Source organism: Corvus kubaryi, unplaced genomic scaffold (assembly GCF_017639235.1).
Source record: "Corvus kubaryi isolate FWS band 111438036 unplaced genomic scaffold, C.kubaryi_AGA036_p1.0 37396, whole genome shotgun sequence".
Lineage (NCBI taxonomy): Eukaryota > Metazoa > Chordata > Aves > Passeriformes > Corvidae > Corvus > Corvus kubaryi.
Genome location: NW_024581135.1, coordinates 25,675,436 through 25,701,843, shown reverse-complemented (window position 1 = coordinate 25,701,843; position 26,408 = coordinate 25,675,436). Strand labels below are relative to the sequence as shown.

General features: G+C 47.1%; 1 protein-coding gene and 1 long non-coding RNA gene across 7 annotated transcripts in view; both read right to left on the bottom strand.

The window, feature by feature from the left end:
- Positions 1–5,445: 5,445 nt before the first annotated feature.
- On the bottom strand, positions 5,446–14,890 carry LOC121670537. Its single transcript, XR_006018161.1, has 3 exons — positions 8,437–14,890; positions 6,209–6,346; positions 5,446–5,737 (listed from the first exon to the last, which is right to left on the bottom strand). It is a non-coding gene; the product is annotated as an uncharacterized LOC121670537 (long non-coding RNA).
- Positions 14,891–21,082: 6,192 nt separating this feature from the next.
- The window catches only part of PARD3B (par-3 family cell polarity regulator beta), a 402,580-nt gene continuing 397,254 nt past the window's right edge, over positions 21,083–26,408 (bottom strand). For 5 of the 6 annotated variants that reach the window (XM_042040921.1, XM_042040922.1, XM_042040923.1 and 2 more), the window contains one exon: positions 21,083–25,754. In XM_042040921.1, coding sequence (XP_041896855.1) covers positions 25,400–25,754 — 355 coding nt within the window. In that variant the 3' untranslated portion in view covers positions 21,083–25,399. The remainder of the gene's footprint in view (positions 25,755–26,408) is intronic. The other variant, XM_042040924.1, reaches the window with a different exon arrangement.

Below are 26,408 nucleotides of genomic sequence, written 5' to 3'. Positions count from 1 at the left end.
GGAACCAAACCTGATGGAAATAACGGCAAAAGAGTCGGCTGTACGAAGGGAGACACCCAGAAATTGTCGGATGGGGGAGCATCAGGACAAGAATTGCCCCTGCTCGTGGGCTTCCGCCGCTGCCGGCCGAGACCCAGAAGCGCCGAGCCTCGGCCAGAGCCGCCTGCCAGAGCGGGGAGTGGCAGCGGGAACCCCACGCTGCCTCTCTCCTGGCACCCACGTTGCGGTGCAAAGGCTGCTACAAGGGACAAATGCAAACTCCTCCGGGACTGCACCACAGTTGGCTTCCAAGCTCCAAACCCGTTTTCTTCGGGATGCTCTTTAAAAACACAAACCGAGAGTAGCGTTCACATAGTCATCCTAGAAGTGCTCGGAAAGTTTGTTTGCCTTTACCCTGTGAGGGTGGGGAGTCTCTGCCCGAGCTGGAACTGCTGGGACATTGCTTATCTTCACAGACCACAACAGGCTTAAGAGCTGGTATCTGGCAAACTGGGGCTAACTCACAGCTCCACCCTTTTTGAGAGGTGAAATTTCAAAGCAAGTGAAGTGAGCCCTAAAACCCTGCACCAAAAAGCTTTTTAAAAACATATCATTTATGTTGTTGATAAGTCCCCAGATTTTAGATTCCTACTTCCAAATAAACAGTAGACAAAACGATTAAAGCTATGTTATCTCAGTTTTTTTAAGTTGGTAATTAGTGAAGAGATACTGGCATGTGGCAGAAGTGAGATACATCATTGTGTGGGTGAGAGGGAAAGTAAGAACGTTTCACTGGTATTCATTTAGGGTGATGAGACTAATTATTTTGTACTCTGCTGTCTATCAGTTACGAGTAGCATTACCAGCTCACGTCAATGAAATCACGATGCCAACCTGTTTAAGCACATTCACACAACACAAACGCTTAGAGTTCCTCTGAGGCCAGTGGAAGTTCATTGACAGCAACAGATTTGGCCTGACAGATAGATCTGATATTTCAGCCATTACCCTGAGGGCTGTAGCATCCCTCTTCTTGTGTGTGTTTTGATACCTGATTTTGCATCTTCTGTGGCTCAAATGTGCTCCAAAACCTGCTGAAGTCAATGCAAAGCCAGTGGCAACAGAGTCTACTGCCTTATTTATTGTATTTTGATGTGGAATTATGCAACTATTATTTACTACTCGCTTATAGTTAGACTACTATCAAGCTAGCGAAGTGTGATTTTTTGCGTGTATAAATAGCCCTTGCAAAACATAACACAGATATCAGAGTGTAATATAAACCCACAGCATGCATCATTCCTCTCTTAAGACATGCATGGAAAAGGAAGAGGTTACCAAGCCCTAATCAGAGACAGCCCCATCTCACGTACCATATGGCACAGGGGCAATTTTTCTTCCATTATGTTCCATTTCCCCTGGTTAAGGTCAATAGAAGAGTGCAAACACAACCTTGAACTGATAACAGCTCTGATCTGTTACTGAATGAAGAGACGATAACCCTAGGAATGAAAATGGTGATGGGAAATGAAGTTACCTGCTGCTCCACAGGGTTTTCTCTCAGCTGGTTTTCAATTGCTCTCCACAAATCCAGCCCTGTATTTAGTGTTGGATCTCACGTCTCCTCTCCCCAACATGCCACTGTCAGGAAAGGAAAGGCACAACTAAAGAATCATGCAGTGCTACTGCAGTTTCTACTACTGCAGCTGTTCAGGACAGGATGATGATAGAGCTGGTGATATCTACTACTCCAGCTCAGGTAGGAGAGCGTCAAAAATACTTCTTTTGGGAGCCTTTAAAACTCCAACCCTCTCTCAGGGGTTTGGGCACTGAGCAAAAGGTGATGCTATGCACCATGAGCTTACCTCTGCCTGTTTCCAGGGGCAGCTGCTGCTGCTGTGAGCATTGCTCTGTGCCCCAAGGGTGGCTGGACCTCATCAGCTCTCCGTGCTGGGAAGTCCTGCTTCTGCCAAAGGGCTCAGGGCTCTGGGCTCTGCTCAGTCCTCCTGTGGGTATTTAAAACCCACAAGTAAGCACTCGCCAAACCCATTGGGAACTGCAGCATTTTTCCATGTCTGTACGTCAGAAACATCCACAAAACCTCATAGAAAATGAGACAATGTGTAATTTAATGGTACTGTAATATTTAATGTACCATCTGCATTAAATTTGGTTGAAGGAATTTTGCAGCCCAAGCATTAGTCAGAGCTGTGATGCAGTGAAATTTCCCCCATCTCTCCTCCCCTCCAGCAGAAAGCCTCCTCAAACACTGCCTAGTTCCCTGCTGCTGACCCGAGGGCCTGTGTACCTAGGGTTTTCCCTGGCACTCTGCAGCTCTGGTCTTCTCTTCCCTCTAATTGCAGCTCCTTTTAAACATTTATCATACAGCCTCATTTACTTTCAATCACAGCTTCCTCTTTCTAAATGAGTCCTTCTCTCCCCATGAACTGACCATCAGGAGGTGTCTGTAAAGAAAGAATTCCCCAAGTTTTCCCTTAGAGCCTTTCTCAATCCTGATTTAAAAGAAAATAAAATTAAAACCAAGCCATCATGTATTCCTGTAACCTTCTCTGGGCTCCAGAGTAGTTGGACAAACAGGGTGTCTCCCCCAGTTTTATGTCAAAACATACTATTTTGGATCTTGACAGCCTTCCAGAGAAAACAACACGGCAGGACTGAAACAGGGTTAGGAATGAGAGGGGGGAAAAATGATACCCGGCCTAGATAAAACCGTAAGTATTGTCAGTCAGCAGGAAAGCAGGGACTCAAACATTTTTGGCAGGGTATCCAAGGGGCGGGAACGCAGGGCATGGGGGCAGATGGCGTGGGTTGTCTCCCAATTCCTCACAGAAATGCAGACTTCTTGTTGCACTTTTCCTCCTCCAGACAGTGCTTTGAGATCCTCAGCAAAAAAGCTCTAAGTGCATCATGTAAAATGTTTTTATTAGTCTATCAGGTGCATGATTACAAGATCTCATTTTATAGCCACAAACAGCCAATAATTACCTTAGCATCCCATTAGCCCTAGCCTTCAACCAGAATATTTGCTGAGGAATTTGTCCACACTCAAAAAGCAGGCCACTACCCCAACTTGGACAAAGCAGTTTGGCACATTGCATTCAAGTCCATAAACTTCCAGTCTAGTGGTGGCTTAATTAGCAAGCTGCCCTGTTAATTTTTCATGGGGACTACCATGTCTGCTAATTTGCTAAGCAGGGGCTGCAGAGCGAGCCCAGAGGCTGCCCCTTCAACTCTTGTGTGCTGTAGCAGGCAAGCGCTTGCCCATCCCATCACTGCTTGCCCACCCCCTTACTGTCCACACACCCCACTCCTGCCCACCCTGTTACTGCCCACCCACCCACCCACCCACCCTGCTATTGCTCACCTCCTTCTATAATGTCGTGTCCCCCCACCCCCCACCCTCCCCCCCCATTTTTCCAGCTGCCAGCCTATCTTCAGGGTGGCAGGGAGCTGTTTTCTCCCCCTGCCTCTCCTGCACACAGATATTTGATACAGGAGGAGCACTGCTGGCGTGCAGTGCTCACACTGCCCGGCTGTGGTGTGGCCTGAAGCTCAAGCAGCCACACGGCTCCTGGGCCAGCACTGCCCTGCTGCGGTGCCAGGAGCTAGCGGCTGGCTCTGGGGAGAGTGCAGGAGCAGCACTGATTGCTGCAGGGGAAATGAGGGGAGTGCTGAGGCAGCCTGAGAAGGAGAAATGAGAAAAAGAAGGGAAAAAAGCAGAGGTAAAAGAAGAGTGGATAAGAGAGGTGGTGAAAGAAGCAAAGATACAGAACAAGAGGAGGGGGGGAAAATGCATAAATGGTAGAAAATAGGGAGGAAGAAAACTAATGGACTTAAAATCCATCATGGGATTAGCAGAGAGAGGGAGAGCGATTCCTGTTGGCTCAGGAGGTGCTGAGCGGTGGGAGGGGTGCAGAGGTGCTGCTGGGGGCCTGCTCCGAGCAGCAGATTGTGCAGCAGGGCAGTGCTGCTGACACAGGGAAGAAAAGACCCCGCATCTTCAGAGTTAATAAAAAAAGCTTTCAGACCTCAGCAAGCTGACTAAATTAGGCAGAATATAAAGGTGCTGTATTATTTCTCAATACAGCAGTGGTATGAAAGGAGGCAATGGAAAGCTGCTGTGTAATCCAGGGCTTTCAGGTGTACTTCAACCAAATGCTCTCCTGGTTTCAGCAGGTTAACTTCATTAAAGGCTCCATCTACCACTTTAATGTTCACTGAAACCTCACTGGGTAGGTATATTAGGCAGAAATAAGCCCCACAAGATGATTGCATGCTGTTGTTTGGCACAGTGAATGGACCCAGAGGGGGAAATGGAGGAGGGGAGGGGGACACACAGGCTGGAAGGACAGATCCTGAATTGCTTTAGTGTGCCAGCAAGCCTGTCCCTTTGCTAAGCAAATCCCCAAGCCTGCAGGGAGCCATCCCTCCAAACCCCATCTCCACAAATAACCTGCTTGGTTCCTCTCCGCTTTGACATGCTCCTTCTCCACACACCCACTGGTTCCCCAGCTCGTTAGGAAGGTGGTGATTTCCCACAGCTTCTCCTCACTTGCAAAGAGGAGACCATGGAGCTGTAAAGGCCATCTGTTCCTCCAACAGACCCTGGCAATTCTGTGGGCTTTGCTATTGAGAGCTTTGACTGCGGCTTGAGTTTCTTACCCCACTGTTACTGGGGGGCGCAGTTAAGACTCTCGAAAAATCAAAAAACCTCTTGTGTGAGGTGACCCAAGCTCTGCATGCTCACCTGCTAAAAGCACCCAAAATGGCCCACTGACTGTGGTTGCTACCCACAGAGCAGCACATGGTCAGCTTCATTCTGGAGAAGATCCAGTTGGACCACACTCCAGTTTGGGTCAACAGCAAATTTTCCACAGACAGCATTAGAGGGACACATTTGTGGACCTCTACCCAGTTAGAGCCACAAACCAAGGGCCTCATTTAAAACCTGCTGAAGCTGGTGGGAGTTCATCCATCAACTTCACTGATGGCTGGAAGTGACCCAAGTGGCTGAGCCCTGCAAAGCCAGCACGATGTCTTTAACTGGAAGTGCTGCCATAGCCTTCTGCTGGGCTGGCTTCCATGGTGTGCCATGGTCTGCAGTAAGCACTTACAGGGCTGTGTGCTCCGTGCTAGAAAGGACCATGCCACCGGTCTTACTAAAACACCTCCGTAAAAATACACAAATTCTTAAACCAGCAAGTCACTTAGACCCCCCTTTGCCTGAAACTTGGCAAAAAAAGTTCTTAGGACAAAAGTTATTTCTCTTCTCCTATAAACAAAATGCCATTACCATGCTTTGGCTCTTGGCTTGATACATTCTGGCAAGAAAATGCATGTGTGTATTTTAAAGGGATTTCTCTTTTGTTTATCATGGTTTAGCTTTTGACCTCACCCTCCTTCCCCCTCTCTCCCTCCCCATCCCAGGCACATTCCAGTGTGACTTCCGTGGTGGTGGTGGTGGTGTTGGTACGTTGCACAGCCCTCCCAGCAATTGGGGTTAGCAGTTAGCTCCCTCCAGCAGATAGCACATTCTTCTGGAGCACTGTCATGGGGGAAAGCCTCGAGCTGTGAAAGGTTTTCTTTCCCTTTTAATCTTTTCTTTTCTTTGATGTTCAGTTTAAAATAAATTATTGTGCCTTATATTTATTATGGTACCTGGCTGTGCAAGGACCGGGACCTCTCTTCTGTCCAAACACAGACTCAGAGACAGTTCTTGCCTCAAACAGTTTACAATCTGAAGAGACAAAGCAGATGAAAACCAAGAGCCAGATACAATATGGATGACAAGCTTGTGGATTACTTTAGCATTTAGTTAAGTTGTAAACTGTGTAGGGAGAGATTGCCATTTGACTATGCCTGTGCAATATCAGAGGTAGGAACTTCTGATGCTGCTGAATTGTTGTTTGGAGATGGTTTTTAACACAGAACACTTAGGTGAGGATGTCCCACAAAGTCAGTGATTCCTAAGGGAATCATTGCTTTTCGCTTGACATCATCTAGCATATGTCAGTGACCTCAAAAAGGAATCACATAACAGAAAAAGCCATGCATAATCTGCTAATAAAAGACAGATCAGAACAGATCTAGAGGATCCCAGCTGATAGCTGGAAGCCAGGCTGAGCTGTGTTTTCATCATGGCCAAACACTCCTGTGTTTTGAGAACATTGCAAAGCATGTTTGATACTGAATTTACATACATGTTTACCTTCCTAAAAAGTTCTTAGTGGCAGTAGGATCTTGCTGAAGACAGCTCTGCTGGATGTATCAGGCTGAAGATTGTCTTCATAATCCTCCCTTTGACATAAGCGCACATCTCAAGTCAGACCTCACATCTATGCACTTCCTAGAAAAGAAATCCATAATCTTGGAGGAGCCCTACCCTGCTCCCCTTCCCTTTCTGTGAATGTTTGGAATCAGAGTCATCACCCTTTCATTCTGGGGATGGGGCTGCTTCCTTATCATTGCAGAGAAGATCTTTTTTCCCAGGACGGGTCACCCCTCTCTCCTCAGGATCCTGCACACAGACCCCATTGATTTTTTAGTGTAAATTCTTAAGGAAATCAACGGTGCTAAGGCTGCTTCACAGTCAATAGGGTGGCCATGAAGCCCATGCCTCAAATAACTGCACCAAATGGTCCTCCAGGGAACTGGGATTGCAGAACAACAGTCAGGAAGAAGCTAATTTTCTGGGCAGCTTCTACAGCAGGGCAGTGAAAACACTCTTGTGCTCAGCTGCCTTCGCAGGACATTAGGAGCACGTGGTCCTCTGCAAACTAAGGCTGTGCGTCTCAGAAGTTCAAACCTAGAGCTTGGCAGCAAGAATCTGCTGAAGTAAAAAGGTGCACTAGAATAGCTATTATCAGACACTCTGAAATTGGGGGTGGCTTTGCGGCCATGAAGCTTCAGATTCGGAGGATCAGTAGGGCCTGTTGGTCATTCTGAGCCAGAGATGTGACCCAAGACCCACCCCAGTGTAACCCTGTGGGCAGTACCAGACCCTCACCAAACTTTGTTTCCTTTCCATGTCAACAAAATGGGATGGCTGATACCTTTTCCCTCCCACCCCCCTTATCTGAGTTCTTTGCTTGATGTTGCACTCCTGACTGGTCTCTCCCCATGCACAGCACAGTGGATTCAGTGGTTACTGTAATACAAACAATCCTCAGGTGCAGGTTTTTCTTTTTCCTCCTCAGTGTGCTGCATTTATCACCATCAACCATAAGCCCAGCACAGTCAGGCTTCTCCTTGCTCTCAGCACCTGAGAGCATGTGGGTTCACAAATCTTGCTATTAATAATACATTGTGCAAAGTTGGTACAGAGCTCAAAGTTTTCCATGTGTGTGCTGCAGTTTGATTTTAACTGTGGGTATCATTATCATCAAAGAGACTGAGGAATGGCAGCTTTTAGTTAAACAAATGGAAAGCTGTATTTAGTCTCTTTTGCCACATTGTGATAGGAAAGAATAAAGGCTTTTAAATATATTTTACAGCTGCCGTTTCTTAGGTTTTTCTGTCTTACAATAGTCTCTGTGGTTCTGACTGGGAAGTTGTTGCAAAAGCTTTTTGTTTTTAGGCTCCTATTGAAATAATACATATTAATTGTCTCATTCCTGAGTTTTTTGTTGCGATGGGAATTTCAGATGGGGAGTGAAGGGGTGAGCTGTAAAGCATCAACAGCTGAGAGAGGATGTCCTGGGTGAGTAATGAGAGAAGGGGCCTAGGTATCACACTGCTAGCAAAGTGTGAAGGAGAAGAGGTGTCTTCCTTGAAAGTGAGAAGACATTGGCAGAGGAGCCCAAGGGTCTTTGTAGGAAGCAGGGCAGAGGCAGAGCTGGGAAGGGGGAGCTGAAGATGCTCAGCAAGGAAGCCAGGTGGGAGCAGGGAAAGCTGCTAGAAAAGAGCAGCATTGAAGTGTAGTCTTTGATGAGAAAAAAAGAGGTGGACTTATACTGTGGCCACCAGAAATGAATATCAATGAAGCAATTAGTTTTGTGAGCAATGGGACAAATGACTGCTGCTTTCCTAGAGGTGCTTTGCATGTGTTTGGAGTCATGGATGCATAATAAAGGTTGAGCTCAGGCTTTTCCTGACAGGATGGCACTAACATGGTACCTCTATCTCGACAGCTGTTTTTAGAAATCTTGCAGGAGATTTGTATTTCTGATGCAATTGTCCAATGGTTCAAAAGTTGCTGTGGCAGCAGCAGAGAAACATATTGTCACATACCATCTATAAGCCTCTTCCTTACACATTTAAGCTAAAGGTATATATGTATATCCTAGTACTTGAAACACAGTGCTAACCCAAAGGGCTACAGGTAGTTTAGGAAAGCCATAGTGATTGCAATTACCCCCACTTTACATGACACAACACAGGAATACTAGACCCATTCCAGGCAGAGCAAAGGCCCCCGTGCTCCTCACCACCACTCACCTCAATCCTAGGTGCTCTAAGAAACAGTTTGACTTTTCACCTGCTGAAAAACATGAAAGCAGTGGCTTTTTCTTCCAAGTGCTCTAACACATTTGAACCAAAGGTGCCCAGAGATGTCCATGTGAGCTCCCTCCTTCTCTCTGCTGAGTCCCACAGCACAGCCACAGGTGGCTGTCACCCAGCGGAGACTGGTTACAGTGCTGATGCCAAACAGAAGGTGAGCAGCAACGAAGCCCCATCTGTTAAACACATGAAAGGTGAATTAACATGAGTTCAAGCCAAGTACTGAAATGTAGCTGTGAATCTGAAAACTTTGTTCCAAAGAAACAAAGCTCCACTTTAAAATAAGTCCAAAAAATCCCATCCTGCTTCCATTGAAGTCAATGGCAAAATTCCCACTGCTTTAACCAGGAACAGAATCAGGCCACTTCCAGACAGATTTACAGCCAACACATGCTGTAATGCTTGCATACTGCATGTGCTTACTTCTATTTCCAGCCATGTTAAAAAATTATAGCAAATGCCTATGGATTTGTGTGTATGAGTTATTGTGCTGCTAATGAGAGGAAGAATTACCCGAACGTGGTTTAGATGGTTGTCCGTTGCCAGCACAGATGAAATTGCTGGGTCATCCACTGGCCTTATATTGCTGTTCATCCTATTAGCATTTCCATTAGAATTATTGCAAAACGTAACTCAATTTCTTTTTTTTTTTTGCGGATGTGGGGACTGACACAGACTGTGTTTGCAATTAGTGCTGCTAAGGAATTGGAACTGGAGCTGAAGGCACACTCCCATGCCACACTGCAGCCACTAACATGACACTGCTCTGACAGGAGCACTTCTTAACTGGGGCAGTAGGAGAGGTTCTAAGTATAGAAACAAACAAAAATGACTTCTTTCAGCTGAAGGCCTCTACACATAAAGCATGCACGCTTGTGCACTAGAAAGCTTTGCCTAATTCATTCCCACATACTCCTTGCTTTGGGCAGCTGAATCCATTCCTCATAAATGTTAAGAAGTTTGGAAAAACAAGATCTGTGTGAGGTTTAGACTGCAAAGTGCTGCCTGCAACCAGTGGGTTTCTCAGAAGCTGCTGTTTGCCAGCCTCTTTGGTAACTAGGCCCCATATTCTTTGAAGCTATCATTACAAAAAAAAAAGAAGAAAATAATCTCATGGATGAAGCCTCCCTCCCCTCACTCCTCCCACTTGGAAAAAACCACCATCTATTGTTTTCCTGTAATTGATCAAGCATAAACATTCAGCTCTACAGTTTTACGACTAATCACTCTACTTCTAAGACACGTGTTCGCCGCTATGCAAGGCACCAGCTGCTGTCATTCCAATGGATATTAATTTATATTGTCTCCCACTCCCGTCCTCCCTGTGAGGATGCACAAAGGGAGTGGGGTGGTGGCGGGGGCTTTAGATGAAGACATCTGCTTGAAAGGCAGACAGTAGCCATGCTGCCGAGATTGCACCTGGACTTTCACTGGAAAATCAGACACACTAGTTGCTTCCTAGCACTCCAGGCTTTGGTACTCACACAAGGTTTTGACTACAGTTATTTACTTATTTACCTGTCTCCAAGGGAAATGAAATGTCTGGAGAGAGGGAGTGAGGCAGATTTCAGGAGCAAACCAAAGCTGACTGAAATAAAATATCACAGACATGGTGGTGCAGCAGCAGGGGGGGAAGGCAGGTGAGGAAGGGAAAGAGGAAAGCTGGAGCCTCTAATTTTGTCCCCTAAAATGATGGTTGGCTATGCTGAGCTCCTCTTTGGAGAGGCTAGCAAGTGTCCGGGCTCGTGTGCAGGATGAACCCGCCATCTGTAGCCTTGGGAGGAGGAGCTGGAGGGGAAGAGGACTTGTTGGTTGTCCTTCTGTTGGACCCCACAGAGAGAGACAGAGCTTAACGCTGTGGCTTGAGCCAGTGACCCTGCAGCAACATACAAATTTTGTGTCCCCCTCACCTGCCAGTCACCTCCCAATAATTGAACTAAAAAGCACAGCAAACAAATTCACAAGCTCTCCCTCTCTGCAGTGATGATCTCAGCCCTGCACACAGTGGGCACTTGGGAGGATCACAAGCCACGAGCGTCTGGTACAGACCTCCTCTGGGACTGTTGCAAGCTGCTTCTCCTTCATCCGGCCCCCCCGGGGAAGTCCTGTGCACAGGGACACACGGGGGGTAATGGGCTCTCGTAGAACAGCCTGTTCTGCTGAAGCATTCAGATGCCATCTCCCAGAAAAAACAAAGCTGAGGGCTTGATTGTAGGGGATATGAAAGATTTCTTTCTCCTAAGAGCAGGGCTGTTTCCCAGTCGTGTTTGCTAATCAAATACCAATGTGACTGGGGTCACATTACACTATGGCTGTCAGCTCTAAGTGCATTCTGTATTTTTCATGTCCCATCCTGGTTTGCTGTGCTGTGTTGCTGTTTCGCCCCAAGAGGCAGCACTAGAAGACTTTTCCGTACCATTTGCTTTGTGAATTTGCTTGGAAGCCCTGACCGAGGCTTGGATCTGGTCCTGTCACATCCCATGCAAATGACTAAGGAAACATTTACTAAGCAAAGAACTTGGTTAAGCAGTTGCTCTGTGGCATTTAATTACACCAGTAAAAAGCTGAGGAACAGCAATGTGCTGTTCAGATGTGAGGTGCTGTTTGCCCATGGTTTTTGCAGCAATTTTTCAAAATAGAGAACTTGTCTCAAACTGGAGATGTATTTCACTCTTTAAAAGAAAGTTTTACTCTTGTCTTGTGTCCACAGAGATATGAAAGCTTGGCATTGTTTTTTATAATGTCTGAGCTAGGAGGGTTTCTGAGACAAATCTAAAAATCCTTTCCTGTTATTACATTACATGCCTGAATTCCCACTGCTATATACCACAAGAAGTCATTTACCCTCTGCGAGTTGGTGTAATATACTACTTCTGATGCAGAATTCATATCTAGGCATGTTTTATTTTTGCCCAAGGTAAATGAGAATGTGGGTGCAGGTTGGAAAGGACAGCTTTCTTCCCTGTTTTTTTCATTAGCTTAAGCCAAACCTAGTGATTCTTCTGGCAATTGCCTCAGAGCCTGTAGTTATGGGAGGTTACACAAGCATCTCTTTCTGCTTTGCAAAATTTACTTTGTTCCCTGAGGTCATGGTTTCCCTCCTCTACTCTCCCTGCAGGTTTCCAGAGATCTCTGCTTCCCCAGGGACGCGCTGGTTGCAGGGCACCAGCAATATGTAATATCAGTGTTCCCTTTACATATATAACCTCAAATAAGTCAAGATATTTTGGGACAGAAAAGCTATTTTTAGCATCCCTGTTCCTTGGCCACAGCCACTGTGAGGAAGAAGCTGAGGAGCACTGACCGCTGTGCCTAGACAGTTTTGATTGATGAGTCCCACTGAAAGCTATGACTCCTCAAAGATGATGCCAGGAAGTTATATATTTTAACAGACGCTCACCACCCCCTTCTTTTCTATAAACAGAGAAGACATCTCGAAGGGGCAGGCTGCAGATGGGATTGTTTGTCTCTCAGTGATACTCATATCCCAGGTTGAAGTTTCATGGCTAATTGTACCCAGGCCACTGGTAAGTCAATATCTCTGATGTGGCATCCATTTAAGGGGCTGCTTTCTAGCTGCGCTCTTGGGCAGAGACCTAAGGTCTCGTGGCAGATCAGGGAAGACTCGTATCTTGTGGTCTCATGTTCCCCAAAACTCTTCCGCTGGATTTCCCAGCCCATTACACCTTCTGTCAAGGTTGTCCAGATTTCTAAGAGCTCTGAGCCAGATGATATTGGGATGATTTACTGAGGGTGTGAGATGACACACTGGCAAACATTTCCTTGTGACCTTGGCCACTCAGCTTGAAAAGAGCTTGGGGAGTGAGAGAGGCTATGAAGCATGCACAGCACAAACTTCCAGTGCTCCAGCCTGTTGGGGAAGATGAAACAGGAAAGCCTTATAAATATGATTGCCTGACAAAAGATTTTGGGAATATAAAAACATACAAGGCTATTCCATCTATGTCTGCACAGAAATCCTCACAGAACATACATATATCAAAGGGAGAAGTAGATTTTAAAAAATATATTAAATAAACTCCTAGATGTAACCTGGGACCAGAATCTCAGAGCTTGCCCACACATAGATCTATATATTGCATCTATGGAATACAACTCTGTGTAGAAACCTGTATTTGAAACAACAGTTTATTTTTCTTTCTTTGCCTACCCTGCTTTTTGGAGTGCCAGTGATTTTTGTGTTCAGCCAGTGCTTCCCCCCATGCAGGAGATAAGCAAGGGTCTCTCCCACTTGAAAGGGCTGTGTTGTGTTTGTAAAGATCTTGGAGAACTCCTGTCTCCAAGTGCCAAATAATCTCTTTTTTGCTCTCACTTCCAAGCACCACAATTCTGTGGGCCAAATACAAGTTACTTTTACACATACTGCTCAAGGGAGAGTAAAAGTGCAGCTCAGATCTTCAAGCCCTTTTCTGTGCATACATGGTTCCTTCCTGCTCTGGGGCTCTTCTGCAGGAGGCACTCATGTGGGTCAAGCTATTGGGGCACCAAGGCTTTGGGGCCACCTGTCTTATGAAGGCACAGAACAGCTGTAAAACACCTACACTGAACACTTTATCCAGCCTCCATCCCGGACCATCAGTTAATCACAGCATCAGCAGTTGCTGGCACCACTGAGAACCATCCCTTGACATGCAGAGTCCCCAGCATCTCTAATGGCAGAATGGAAGGGGACAGCTTGACCTTCCAGGAGACAGGAAAATCCCCAAGTGCCCATGACCATGGCCAGACTATCCAAGTGCCCAGGAGAAATGGAACTGGAAAATTACCTTCTCTGCCCTTCCATCACTCTCCTGTCCAGCCACTGCTGCATCTCAGCATCATTCCACTTGCACCATGGCAAAAGGCATGATATGAGACCAAGAAGCCTCTTTCACGGGCTTGTCCTAGCAGATGCAGATGAGTAAGTGGCAGAAGTAGAGGAATGTGCTGTGATGCCTGGCACTTAGGGGCTCGGAGTGGACATGGCCTTGCTTGAGCCAGGAGGGGTCAGGAGGAAGGATGTGCCTCAGGAGGCTCCCACATTGCTTCTTAGACAGAGGTGAAGGACTGCAGAAAAGACAAGTGTAGGGCTGGGAGAGGGCCAGGCACAGTCCTGCAGCAGGAACCTCTTCCTAGTCAGTCTTCAGCCATGCTAGCTTGCATGCTTGACCCTGGCTGATCAAAGCCTCAATAGGACATTGCCCTCATCTTCCTGCCCTGTCACTGCCAGCGGGGGTATGAGTTATTTGTCTTTTGTGTTTGAGGACCTCCTCCTGGGGACACCGTCTTCCCTCTAATCAAATAATCAGATGTGTTTATTGTTGTGGAAATCATGCCCTCCCCTGAAATGCCTGAGCAGCAACAGCTTCCTGGCTTTGTCTGCAGGCCTGCAGCCTGGATCCCACCTCTCTCCTGGTGTGGCCTGGGGGGCTGCGTGGGGGCAGCCAGCCGCTCACTCAGCCAGTCCTGTGTGTGCTGTGTCCCCAGGAGAGGGGACCTCTGAGGGGACCCTAGGAGACAAAAGTAAAAATGTACCCACACGAGGGTTACTCTCTCCATGGCCAACCTCTGTCAGGGGAAAATCAGGTACATCCCAAGAGGAGGTTTGCATTTGGAGCAGATAGTATGTCACTGGGACACATGAGTAAAGGGAGAGCTTGTTCACAACCATGGAGCTTCCCCTGCCTGTGTGGAAGCTGGCTGAGGAGTCTGGAGGCTCTTCTTGCCAGGCCACAGTGGCCGTGGGGCACGACATGCCAGTCCATCCCACTCTGTCCCCGAGTGTGAGGGAAGTGGCCAGGCACTCTGCTTGCTCATGGCCATTGCACCGGCCGCGGTGGGGCTGCCCGTGAGGCCGCCTGGGGCCCTCCCCCGGCCGCGGCTGCGCTGCCCTGTTCCCGTCGCTGCGGTGACCCGGCCGTGCGGAGCCAGGCCCAGCCGTCACCTCAGCCGGCCCTGCGCGGCCTCCCCGCCCGCCCGCAGCCGCGGCTTCGGGGCCACTGCAGGGACCTGCGGCTGAACTGTCTCCTCTCACAGGCTCTCCCGCTCAGCCAGCAATGTGCTTAATTTGTCTACTGACCCCCTTGCCCCCCAACACACGTTTCATAATGCATATTTTTAAACTCTGATCCCGTATCCTGTCAGGAAAAGAAATGTCCTGACTGCACAGCACCAGCCTGAAGTTTTTGGGTTGTTTTTTTTTCAGTCGAGTTCTTTTCCTGTGTTTACACTCTTACAGATCAGAGTTCATTAATTTGAGGATAAGGACAACTTAAAACATCTTCACTTTTGAAGGCTGACAGCAGGGCTGAAAGTAAACTGAGCCCATACCCTGCTTAATAATCTGCCAGTGCTGACACAAAGTGCCAGGGCAGCTCCATAGGGCCTGGGACCCCAGCACGCAGCCCCTGGCAACCCCACCGCCCTCCCCTGCACACAGACTGTGGCAGAAGTCTGCATGTTTGTCTGCCTGCAGCTGAATCACCGTCTCTGGAGCCTGCCTGCCTTCTACAGGCACCCACTCAATGTTCCTGTCTGTGCTTGGCAGCTGTTGGGCCTATTTTATATTTGCACCCTGACTGGTGCTCTGGCTTGTGAGCTGAGGCTCCTGCTATAGGACGTGTGAGAGAAGGGCAAGAAAGGAGCAGAGCAAACTAATTGGAAATGTGCGGTTTTTAAGTAAATAAAGGATTTCTTAAAAATAAAAAGATTTAGCAAATTAAAGCTGACAAGCAGGTTACTTGGCAGCTAGAGGATAAACCTGAACATCCCGGGCACACAAAGCATCAAAGCATTCCCCAATGCAGAGAGCCACGAGAGCTGCCCTCTGGGCTCGGTACCCAGACCCACTCCAGTGAGGCTGTTTGCAAATTGTGTTTTCATTCCTGCTCCTGAGAGCACATGGACAGCTTGGTGTGCTCAGGCCAGCGCTGTCCCCAGGCTCTCTCAGGATGGAGCTACTGATGGGGGTATTGTTGGCTCTCTACACCTAAAGCACAAATCCAGCTGGACTCAACCTCGTTGAAGTTGGTGAGAGAACAAGTGCCTTTTGTTCAGCATAAACATCCAAGAGGAGACATGTAACCAAACAGCCAAAACAAAAGCTACACTCCTTGAAACACTGCCCCAAACAACTACCCGTATGGGCCAAGGGCTTCTATTGTTCTCCCAGAGTTTGCAGGGCCAGGGAGGACCTGAAACTCAGCTGGCAGACAGGCTCCTCTCTCATCTCCGAGGCTCGCGGAGCATCAGCCAAATGTCACTGCTGCTGGCCAAACCCATGACTGATACAAACCATGTTGCAGGGTGACTCGAATTATTTGCTGGCATCCCTGTGCCAGCCCCTGCCAGCAGGACAAAAAAGTCCTACAGAAAATCCACTGTGATAGAGTTGGGGCTGTGACAGTGAGCACCCTGACCACGCTTTGGGACCTGCTGGTTGCACCCTTGCTGTCCCCTGCCCCCCTCTCACAGGAATCCTTGGGAGCAGCCGTCCGGAGTTGAGGGGGGCTGAAGGATGTGGAAACCCCAGTGTGCCCTGCATAACTGAGCTCACGACTGCACTGCTTCCTGGGCACCCCTATCCCAGACCATCGAGGTGAGTGATGTATTACCTCCTATCTGCAGTGGGGAGAGAGGGGTCCCAGGGCTCCTCGCTGCTTCCATGCGTAAGTAATCCCAGGAAGGGGAAAACCCACAACCTACGTGAAGCCTCAAGATTTCCCATCTTTTCCTAATGTTAAACACGGAAGAAAATCCACAGGAGAGAACCTAAAGAAATCAAACTTGGTGAATGCTGCCTCTGCTCTCAGGAAACTTGGCCAGAAATAAACGTGCAGAGGAATGTAACTGCTGCAGAAGACGGTGCTTGACTTTTCAAAGCCCCCAAATACTCTGTGCTTTGGCTGTGATTTAGCATTCTTCTTTTTTCTTTCCTTTCCTTTCCCTCTTCTGTTTTGTAGCAACAGCAGTCTAACCACTCTCCAACCCATCCTCACCCCCAGCCTGGTTCCCCTCACCGCTCCATCCACTCTGTTGTGCCATCAAAGCAATCTGAGGAACTGAGTTGGGAAATGATCCATGTCAAAAACAGCCCAGCAAAGAAAAAACAAGTCAGTCTTTTTTTCAATAGCAGCTCAGTTTCCATTGTCCTTGCACAGCAATGAAAATCCCTACAATTGGGGAAGGAGAAAGGACATGGGGATGGGATGGGACCAAGAGCTAGGAGGGAGGGATGGGGCAGGAGGGGGAGCCAGGCAGCATGACTGAGTTAAATGCACATTGGACTGAGGCCTTACTGTCCTCTTGTTATATATAAAGAAAAATGACTGGCCTGGAGGGCTTATTTTCAACAGAGGAGAGAGAGGAACAAAGAAGGAGGGAAGGAAAGACATTCTCCATGGTGAGGAGGATGTGTGCATGTGCCTCTGTGAACAGATAAGAAACACCCTTCTTGAACCTAACACTCCACTAACTGAATTAGTTGTGATTAATTTGGTGAAATGTGAATAGAGAGCTGGAAACTGAGCATGCTTAGAGTGCCTTTGATTTCCTTTGCTTGCTGAATTAACCTACAGACTGTCGGGCAGCTTCAACCTTAAGAGCAGCCCCATGACTTCTCTAACGTATGCTCTGGTTTCAATCTCCCAGGAGGTGCCACCCAGGAGCCCTCACCCACTGCAGCAGCCTTGCCAGTCCTTTCCACAGCTGGGGCAGGGGCTGCCCTGCAAACTCAGCCCACCTCTGCAAACTGTCACTGACAGGGATGCAGGCACTGGAGCAACAGGCAGCATGTGGAAATACTGCTCTGAGAGCTTCCTCCTCATTTTGCTTGCATGGCTCAGCGGCTCTGCACATCCATCCACTCATGAACCAGGTGCTCACCATTTATACTGCTTTCCTCACATGCATATATTGCTGTATATTGCTCCTTCAGGGAGAGGGAATGGCTGGAAATAAGCTGGAAAAGTAAACTTGCTTTTAGATCAAAAGCAGCAATACCTGTGTGTCTATATACATATACATATGCATATCTATACCTAGGTGGAAGAAAGGGCTGGTTTACTTATTTTTGTTTACTTATAAACTAGTTTCTTCATATCTGCTTATTTTTTTCTTCTCTTTTCATTCCTAGAAAAATGATGGCAAATGAAACTTCTTAACAGCTTGCCGGTTTGAAAATCTAGGCTGCAATTTTTTAGGGTTTTTTTCCTTTGTGCTCTGGATTGAAGGATGTGATGTATGAAAACTCCAGCTTAACAGAGCCTAAATCAGATTGTGTAGGTAAGGTTTTGGCAGAGAAGCAGACACTTCTTCCTAGTCAGGACCAAGAATTCAGAGAAGAATGGAGTAGGTTTTAATGTAAGTTTACTTTTCTTGCCATGAATTTTAATGACAGTTTTCACAACTGCTTCTGTGATCTGTAAGAGAAAATGAAAAACCTACACCTTGAAACTTATACGACAAAGCTGCTAACATCTCACAGCTTCTGGCATTATCTTGGAGAACCCTTCAGTCCTATTTCTATGCCACATTGTTTTCCACATAAATGTGTTTTAAATATAAAACATTGAATGTTCATTGCTTCTTTATATCATTTTTATTCATTATCTGCCGGAGGCAAAGGGCACAGTTTTATATAGAAACCTCATTGAATGTCTCATTTTGCTATTTTACTCTACTGTACATATTTCCCAATAAATTATTTCTTTCAGATGCAGATACTCTTCTGGAAAAGCGAAGCAGGGCTGTTTCCTCTGCACAGAGGTTTCCTTTACCATGACCACAGCCAACTCGTCTGGCTTGGGTTAGTTCGTCAGGCATATTTTGGGAATGGTTTGAGAATTAATTCTGCTTTAAAGACTATAATCACCTTTTTGGCCCTTGAAACTGGTTCAGGATTTTTGTACAAGGCCAGCAATAAAACAGCTTTTGCACATGTCAAAGGTTTATTCTAGGCAAGCAAAAAGGCAGTGGAGATGAAATCTGTGTCTTTCTTGCAATCTACACCCAAAAGCACTGATTCAGAAATGACTTGTCCCTGTCTGTAATGATGGCACAGCCTCACCCCACACCGTGTGGGGTGGTCCTGGGGGCCACATATTTTGACTCTTTCAGGTGCCAGCAAAATTATTGGTGTTGTTTAGCTACGCTCACAGATGGCACGGAAGGCTTCTCAGCAGTGAAGGCAAAAGTTGTGTTGAAGGTTGATGTGGCTTTGGGGACATCAGAAATCAGGGGGAACCGCTGGATGAAAGAAACAACTAGGAAAGGAGCCTTGGTGATGGTGGTGGTACCCAGGGAGGTAAAGGGAGGTGTGTGTGGAACAGGCTGTGAGACCTGGGTGACAACATGTGATCTAGGGAGGGGGCAGTGATGTGTAAGGGGTGTCTCTCTCCCCGTACTGGTTGATGGGTTTCCTCACAATTCCTACTTGCCATCCTGCTTTCTTGCTCAGGCACAGGCTTTGTGCTGCTTTGTCACTGGTCTTGACTCTGGCTGCAGTCGAGGGATGTCACAAGTCTGGGATGCAAAATGGAGATTGGGGAGCATTAGTCAGCATTATCAACAAAGTTCCACCTTCCCTGTTGGTTTGTGAACTTCACACATTGGGGACAATCCCCTCTACTTCCCACTTTTTTCCTGTTCAGGTCTGACACCCCCACCCCCCTTTTCAACCTATTTTTATTTCTCATCCCCTTTCCTTTGCTCCAGTTGCCTCTCCTTGTCATTTCCCACTCTCTACTGTCTCAGCTCTCCTTACTCATTTCCAGAGCAATCCTGTCTCTCTGGTTGCCTGTGTCAGATCATTCCCATCCAGCCCACTGAGAAAACCATCAGCCAAGATGTCCCCCCTGGAGCAGATCCCACACTTGGGGATTAGGATCCCATCTCAATCTTACTTGTTTCCATCCTTTCCCAAGGCACGCCTCAGTACCTCCATACCTTCTCTGTAGGGATGAGCACACCAAGCAAAGGGAGTCTGAGTAACCTCCTCAGGAGACCTCCAGAACCTTTGAGCCAGAATCCTCTGGGACTTACCAGAAGCCCTGAATGCCTTCTGGGAGGCTGCAGGAGCAGCTCAGCTCCACTTCAATCTTGATAATGGCATTTTGCCTCCTGAGAGCCTCCCAAGCAGCACAGCTGCCATGTTCCTCATGCCTGAGAGGCTGCGATGCTCTGCCCCGGGTAGAGCACATTGCAGCAGGTCACTGCACTTCTGCTGGGGTAATGCAGCTCCGAGACCCTCTGTGCGGAAAGGCACTGTATCCCACTCTGCTTACAGCAGGATACAGGTCTCAGGAGCGTGCAGTTTCATTCATTAAAATTAATTAACAGTCAAATGGCTCCACATACTTCTTTAGGCAGACAGAGCAGTGATGCAAAATAGACTTTAACTTGAGCCCAGGTCCCAGGGAAGTGAATGCTGTCATGGGGAAACCACAGGAGACCACTGCAAAGGCAGAAGGACCACTATCTGAAACTGGTCACTGAGCTTCCAGCTCTTAATACACTCCTACTTTGTCTTCTGCTACTCTTTGTACAGCTCCAGCAGGAGAAACTGAGGTATCATTTTTATTTGTACAGTTTTTTGCTGTGAGTGCAGGTTATGACCTGATTAGTTCTAAAACTGGCATCTATGTGGTTTATAATTTAATACTTGCTAAAATTGACTGACAGTTGTCCATGAGCTGTCTTGGCTGTAAACACCAAGACCTGCATTCAAAATGCTTTGGAGTGCAGTACACATGTATTTTTATTGACCCATTCCATTCCTGCCATTTCTGTTACAGCTTGTGTTGTAAACCTGCACCTTTCTGTCTATTTTGCTCGTTTATTCTTTCCACTTTCTTAGTAGTAACCCAAAATTTCCATCTTAGGCCTCATTATTCCTTCTCCCTGTACTAATGCCTTTTCCCTGAAGTATCTATTTTGAAAATTACTCCATCTAACATAACACTCTTGCCTGAATCTCACTGCAACCCACAGCCTGATCCTACAAAGATCTATGCTTGTGCATAATGTGTGAAAAGGAGAGGCACCAGCTTCAGTAAAATGATCAACGTACCTCATGTGAAGCGCCTGTGCAGAACTTCCAAGGCATCCTAAATCTCTGGCAAGAGGTTCCAGCCCTCTCAGCTGGTCGGACCTGGCACCTGCTACAGGCTGCAGGACACCTCGGCTGGTACCAACAGCAAGAGAAGAGCTCCACGTTGAGATGAAACTGCCTGGGGAACTTCAGCAATGAACACACAGCTGCCTAAGCTGAAATTCTCTGAGCTGGCAAGGGACTTCTTTCTCGCTTCTCCTTTCAGTCCTGGGGTATGGAATCAGGTGATACAACTGAAGACAATGCAGATTTGAGAGAGAATCAAGTTAAGCCCTGGGATGCTTTTTTTTTCCTAAGAAGCAGCACATGGCTGTTGTGGTTTTGTTTTTTTTTTTTTGTTAAAAAACGTCATGTTACCAATTCTGATCCAGCTTGATCATGTATCATCCTCTAATATCAAATCATATCCACGGCTGAGGATGACTTTGTAGACACAAAGAATGGAAAGATTCTACGTACAAATACATAATCATATATATTCTTAAAGCCTTTATTTTAATGCAAAATAAACCAGGTAAAATTTATATAGCCATATGTAACAAAAGATCAAAATCTTTGACGTGGTACTAGAAAAAACCTGTCAAATTACGTGTTGAATTTCTCCCCCAAAACAACACATGATTTTTAAATCAGTTTCACTTAAACACATAGGTATTGTCAGGATCACAAGTATCTCTCTCTCCCTCACAGTAAGAGAATAGTGTCTTACAAAGCCTTCTCTCCTACGCAGAGATAGTGAATAGCACTTCTGATTTTGCACGTAAGGCTTGAGGACCCTGCAGAACAACTGTGACAGGGAGCACAGGCGTGGAGCCTTTTGCAAGTGCAAAGCAGCCCCTGCTCAGAGCAGAGTGTCAGGATGTGGCCCTGGCAGAGCAGTCAGTAGGATTCACTCACAGCACTAACTCTCTGATAAACAAATCTGTGATGGCTGGGAGGAAGAGGTAGCAAAATTCATCTCTAAAAAAATTAGGCAGCATGTGAAGCTATTTCTAGATCAGGAGGCTGGAGTGAATTGGAATTCAGGACTGTATGCACTTTTCCAAGGCAAGAGCCTTTTTTTTTCTTTTCTATGCTCAGTTTCCCCCTTTTTTTTTCCCACAAAGGGCAATTGATATTTCTTTATGCATTTGAGGGGTGCCTAGAGACTTCTGCATCATAATATATCACAGTGGTAATGTCGGCTCACAGGCCAAGATCATGGCTCACTAGTGGGTGGTCACTCAGAAAATCCACAGGCTCTTTTTCTATCTCTTAATCTTTCAACTGCTGGGCCTGGCTGGCCCTGTGCCAGAGCCAGAAATGCAGGCTGCACGCCACCAGCTCAGGAAATCAAAGCTTCAGCTTCACGTGAGCACGGGCCTCTCTCCCCTGGTCTTGATGCCTGTTCACACACACACTTAGGGCTGCTCCTGTGGCAAACCCAACTCTCCCTTCACACCCGCTACGTCAGTAACTCTGCTGCTGGACTGGCACATTTTGGATGAGGGAGTGCGAGGCAATTACGTGTCAAGAGCATTTCAGACTCATAATTTTCCCAAACATATGGACATATGGGAAAAGAACAACTTGTTACTTAACGGCTCTTTTGGATTTTGCAAGTGTGTATTTTCAACCGTCAGTTGTAGCACCTCGTGAATTCTGCACGGTACATATTTTTCCACAATATGGTGCTAAAATCATACATTTTACACTGCAGAAAAGCTGACTATATATACTGTAGTTACACATTACACTTTTGAAAATACCGTACCTCTACCAGATATTAAACCAGCAAATGGCAATTTTCTCCCAAAACAATGGCACCAGAGATTGATGAGATGCTCTGTAATACTTTTTGGTCTTTTTCCCCCAGCTAGGTCACAATGTTCTTTCTCCTTAGCTCCTTACCTGTAGGATGCATCCATATATTATAGCACTTTTTTTTTTTTTTTTTTGATTGGAAGCTCTACTGATTTCTGCTTACTGAGCAGAAGCATCATTTAATAACCTGTTGGGTAAGGTAAGATTAACAGCTCAGAAGGTGTTTGTTTGATCTGTCTGCCTCAACTGAGTGGAGCTGATGCAGTCAAGGGGAGCTCTTAAGGAAAGATTCAGGTTACGGGGAGACATTGGGCAGGTCCTTCAAAGGCTATAAATAACCTAGGAGCTGTTTCCATCCAGATTTTATTTGGCCCTGGCTCATGAAATACTGTAAATAAGTTCTGTTCACTGTGCTGTGATGCCATTTGAAGGGTTAGCTGAGAGTGATTTACAAAGGCAGTAGCTTATATTCAGAGCTGTTCTTAATTGTGGCCTGGCTTGATAAAGCCACTGTCGTGAACATTAGTTTTTTTACAGCTGGATCAAATGTATCAGGGGTTATATTTCAAGGAGGGAAAGGAAAGTACTTTAATTTGTTTTTGCTTCACTTTCAACAGGCCTTAATAACACCAGCGACTATCCTGTGGTTGCCAAGTCCTGGCTGAGTATCCTACAGCAACTGAAGCTTTCTGAGAGAAGTACAAGGCTGTGCAGAGCACGTACATGACAGGCACAGTTTCCTTGGGGAATGCGCCTTATTTATGGAGGGTACTGAGAGACATCCAGCTTTACATCCAACACTCCCTCCAGAGGTTTTTCCCTCCTACATTACTAGGGAAGAGGGCAGAAAGAAATGGAACAAGAACCGAACACCCTCGTTTCATAATCAGTTTCATTCCTCTTCCTCTCTCCCTCCCACCAATGCTTCCTCCTGACTGGATTTAGAACTGTGCCTGCCCCTGCCCCAGGGAGTCCAGCCCTCTGTCTGAATCATGGAGGTGCTCCCCCACCATGGAAAGCTGTCTCCTCTCCCCTGCTTCCCAGCCTGCTGGTGGGTGGAGGCTGGTGGGAATGCAAGCACTGGAGCCTGCCAGCCACTCAGGCAGCTGCAAATGCTCCCTGTGCCTGAGGGTTACACCAGGCTCTAACCAGCATCATCAGCAGAGAAGAAAGTAGGCTGGGATTAAATGCTGCTTCTCATCAGGGCCATTACCTGCCAGCAGGACACACTCATAGCAGGACAAACCTTCCTGGTGATATTAAGCACCCGGGAAGTGAACTATGTGATTTATTATGTTGCATACCAAAGGTGTCAAAATGACATCAAAGAAATCCTTATGCTTAATCCTTGGCCAGGTCACAGTCTTTTCCTGATGGAGAGAGGAGGCCTAATGGTTTAGTGACACTCCCAAAAGGCAGAAGTTGAGGAATTAAGGACACTTAGAAATAATGCATTTCTAGGTCGCAACACTGCATGGTTTCCCCGTGACAAAATCCTTGAGACAGATCTCTAAGCACTCAGAGCCCTCTTGGGTCAGGTCGCACAGGTCCCTGTGGCTGGGGACATGCATTTTTGGCTGCAGAGCAAACTCAGGCTGTTTGGGGCAAAGAGCTGGGCATGTACCCCACCACCCTGTCCCCCCACCATAGCTCTGCTGTGCTGCTGACAACCCCCCCCCCTACACACCTTCTCTCTTCCTATGCAAATAACTTGCTCTTCTCACCTCTTCCTGCTGGGCCTCAGGGTCTTGAAGCTCTTCCTGTTGCTTTTCTTGTCTTTTCCCTCACCCCTTGCAGTGTAAAGCCCCTTTCCCCACTGACCTGATGGCCTCTGGCTGCAGAAACTCGAGTAGTTTGGCACTTGGCATGGTGGGGCCTGGCGCTGCCCGAGGCTGAGCTTCCCTCATGGACTGAGGGTGGCTCCCATGAACAGGTGCCTTCTGGGGCACTGGGCTGGCCAGGGCACGCATGCTGCTGGCAGGCACTTGGCTCCAACACCGCCTGGAGCGGGCCAGGAACAGGCTGCCCTGATAGGGCCAAGGCAGCACCTGACACAGTAACTTAATATGAATTATGGAGTCCATGCCCATAATGTCACCTCCCTGGCCACTTCCTTACAGGCCAGCTCCACTGAAACCCCTCGAGCGACACTTCCTGATAGCAGCTGAGGATCTGGTCTCCAGGGTTTACGTTTAAAGACTGCACACTATATAACTAACCAACACTCACAAGCATACTCCCCCCCATCCCCAGACATGGTTCTCAGGTGGCTGCCTGTCCTCTGTGAGCCTGCCCAAGCAGAGGGGATAAGGCTTTTTGCCCTACTCCAACTGCAGCAGGTGCAATAAGAGAAGCCTCTTGATATACAAACTGCAAAAAATGAAGGCTACAAGATAAATGCTGCCACCACCGAAAAGAAAGGAAGACAGGAGGCTAGATCACAAATCTGGAACTGGAGCATTCTTAAAGCAGAGGTGTTGGTCAGGACGTGCCTGGAATGTGGCCGCTATCTCTGTGGCAGTCCCTTGTCATGTTCACACGCTAGATACACAAGATGCCTAGCTCTGCAAGAAGTCCATACTGCATGCTGTGTTCTCACTTAAAAGGCTCTACAACAGCACTCTGAAGTAAACTCTGGTGACTCTGCTGCCCTTGCACAGACAGCTACGTACTGTAAAGGTGTAACTGGATTCAGTAAATAGCCCTGAGGTGTATTAAGTGTTGTGTTTCATTTCCAGCAGCCACTTTCTATTTTTAAAAGGAATTAAAAACCACTCAACTGTCTGGTACCTCACATACTCAAAACACATCGTACCTCACATGGCTTTAGTTCATCTGTTAGAAAGCACCTATGCTGAGCCCAGCTCAGTAAGAACAACTCCAGGTCTCATGTGCCATTCTTACAGGTGGCTACGCTTGGGAACAACTCTACAAGGATCGTGTCCAACGGGGCTCGTCCCGAGCTGTGCCGGCAAGTCCAGTGCACGGCTATACAGCTGCAGTCATGGGGTTCTTCTGCCTGGGATCCTGTTGCCTGTACTGGTACTGGTCTGGACTGGTCCCACGGTGTCGGACAATTTCACTGTAAGCTGGTGCTCGGTGGGACTGTGGAGGGGAAGGTGGCACGTCCTGCCGGAGGGGTCCTTTATGCTGGTTTGTGATGGGCTGGGCTGGGTAATACTGGGGGTACCTCAGTTCTGCCACTCTTGCGTCCGGCGCACGGATGTAGTTCCCCTTGGATGGGTGGATAACAGGCTGTCCTCCGTGGTAGTAGGGAAGATCTCTCTCTTTGTACGTTACTCGTGGCCCTGTTAAATATTCTAGTGGCTCTGCAGGTCCACGCCTGAGGAGGAAAAAACATAATAAAGCACATAAAAAGGCAGTCTACTAGCCCAGTGATATATTATTGTACATACAATCTATGTTTACTTTGGGAGAGGAAATGCCACCTCAAGCATGACAAGTCCTGATGAATGAAAAGAACTTCTGAAGGATAACAAGCTTCCCACCTGCATGCTACAAAAGTCTGTAACATCCAGGACATTGGAGGAAGGGTCCAGCGCACATCACAGCCCTTTTACAATGGGGGAGCACTGGAGCCCTTCAGCTCAGTCAGTCTCCTGTGATCCATTTGCCATAATGGAAACAAAGCTCCTTTAAACAATGCATGTTTGACTGAATCTTATCTAGCCTGAGGATAAACAGATGAGTTAGGTCTGCAAGTCTGCAAATCCCATAAGCTTTACATGCACAAATATTCACGCTTTCCAGGCCATTTCCCACTATCCTCTCCTAATATGTCAGCCTGTAAAGCTTTCCAAACACCATAGTTGGAAAAACTGGAACTCCTGGAAGAAATGCTAGGGATGTCAGGCTACAATACCTGTGTTTAATGGGCAAGTTGCCAATGAGGTTTCAAAAAATCTGTGATCTAGAAGGCCTGATATTACAACAGCCCTGTAACTTGTCTGCATCAGTATGGATCTCACAAGCCCTA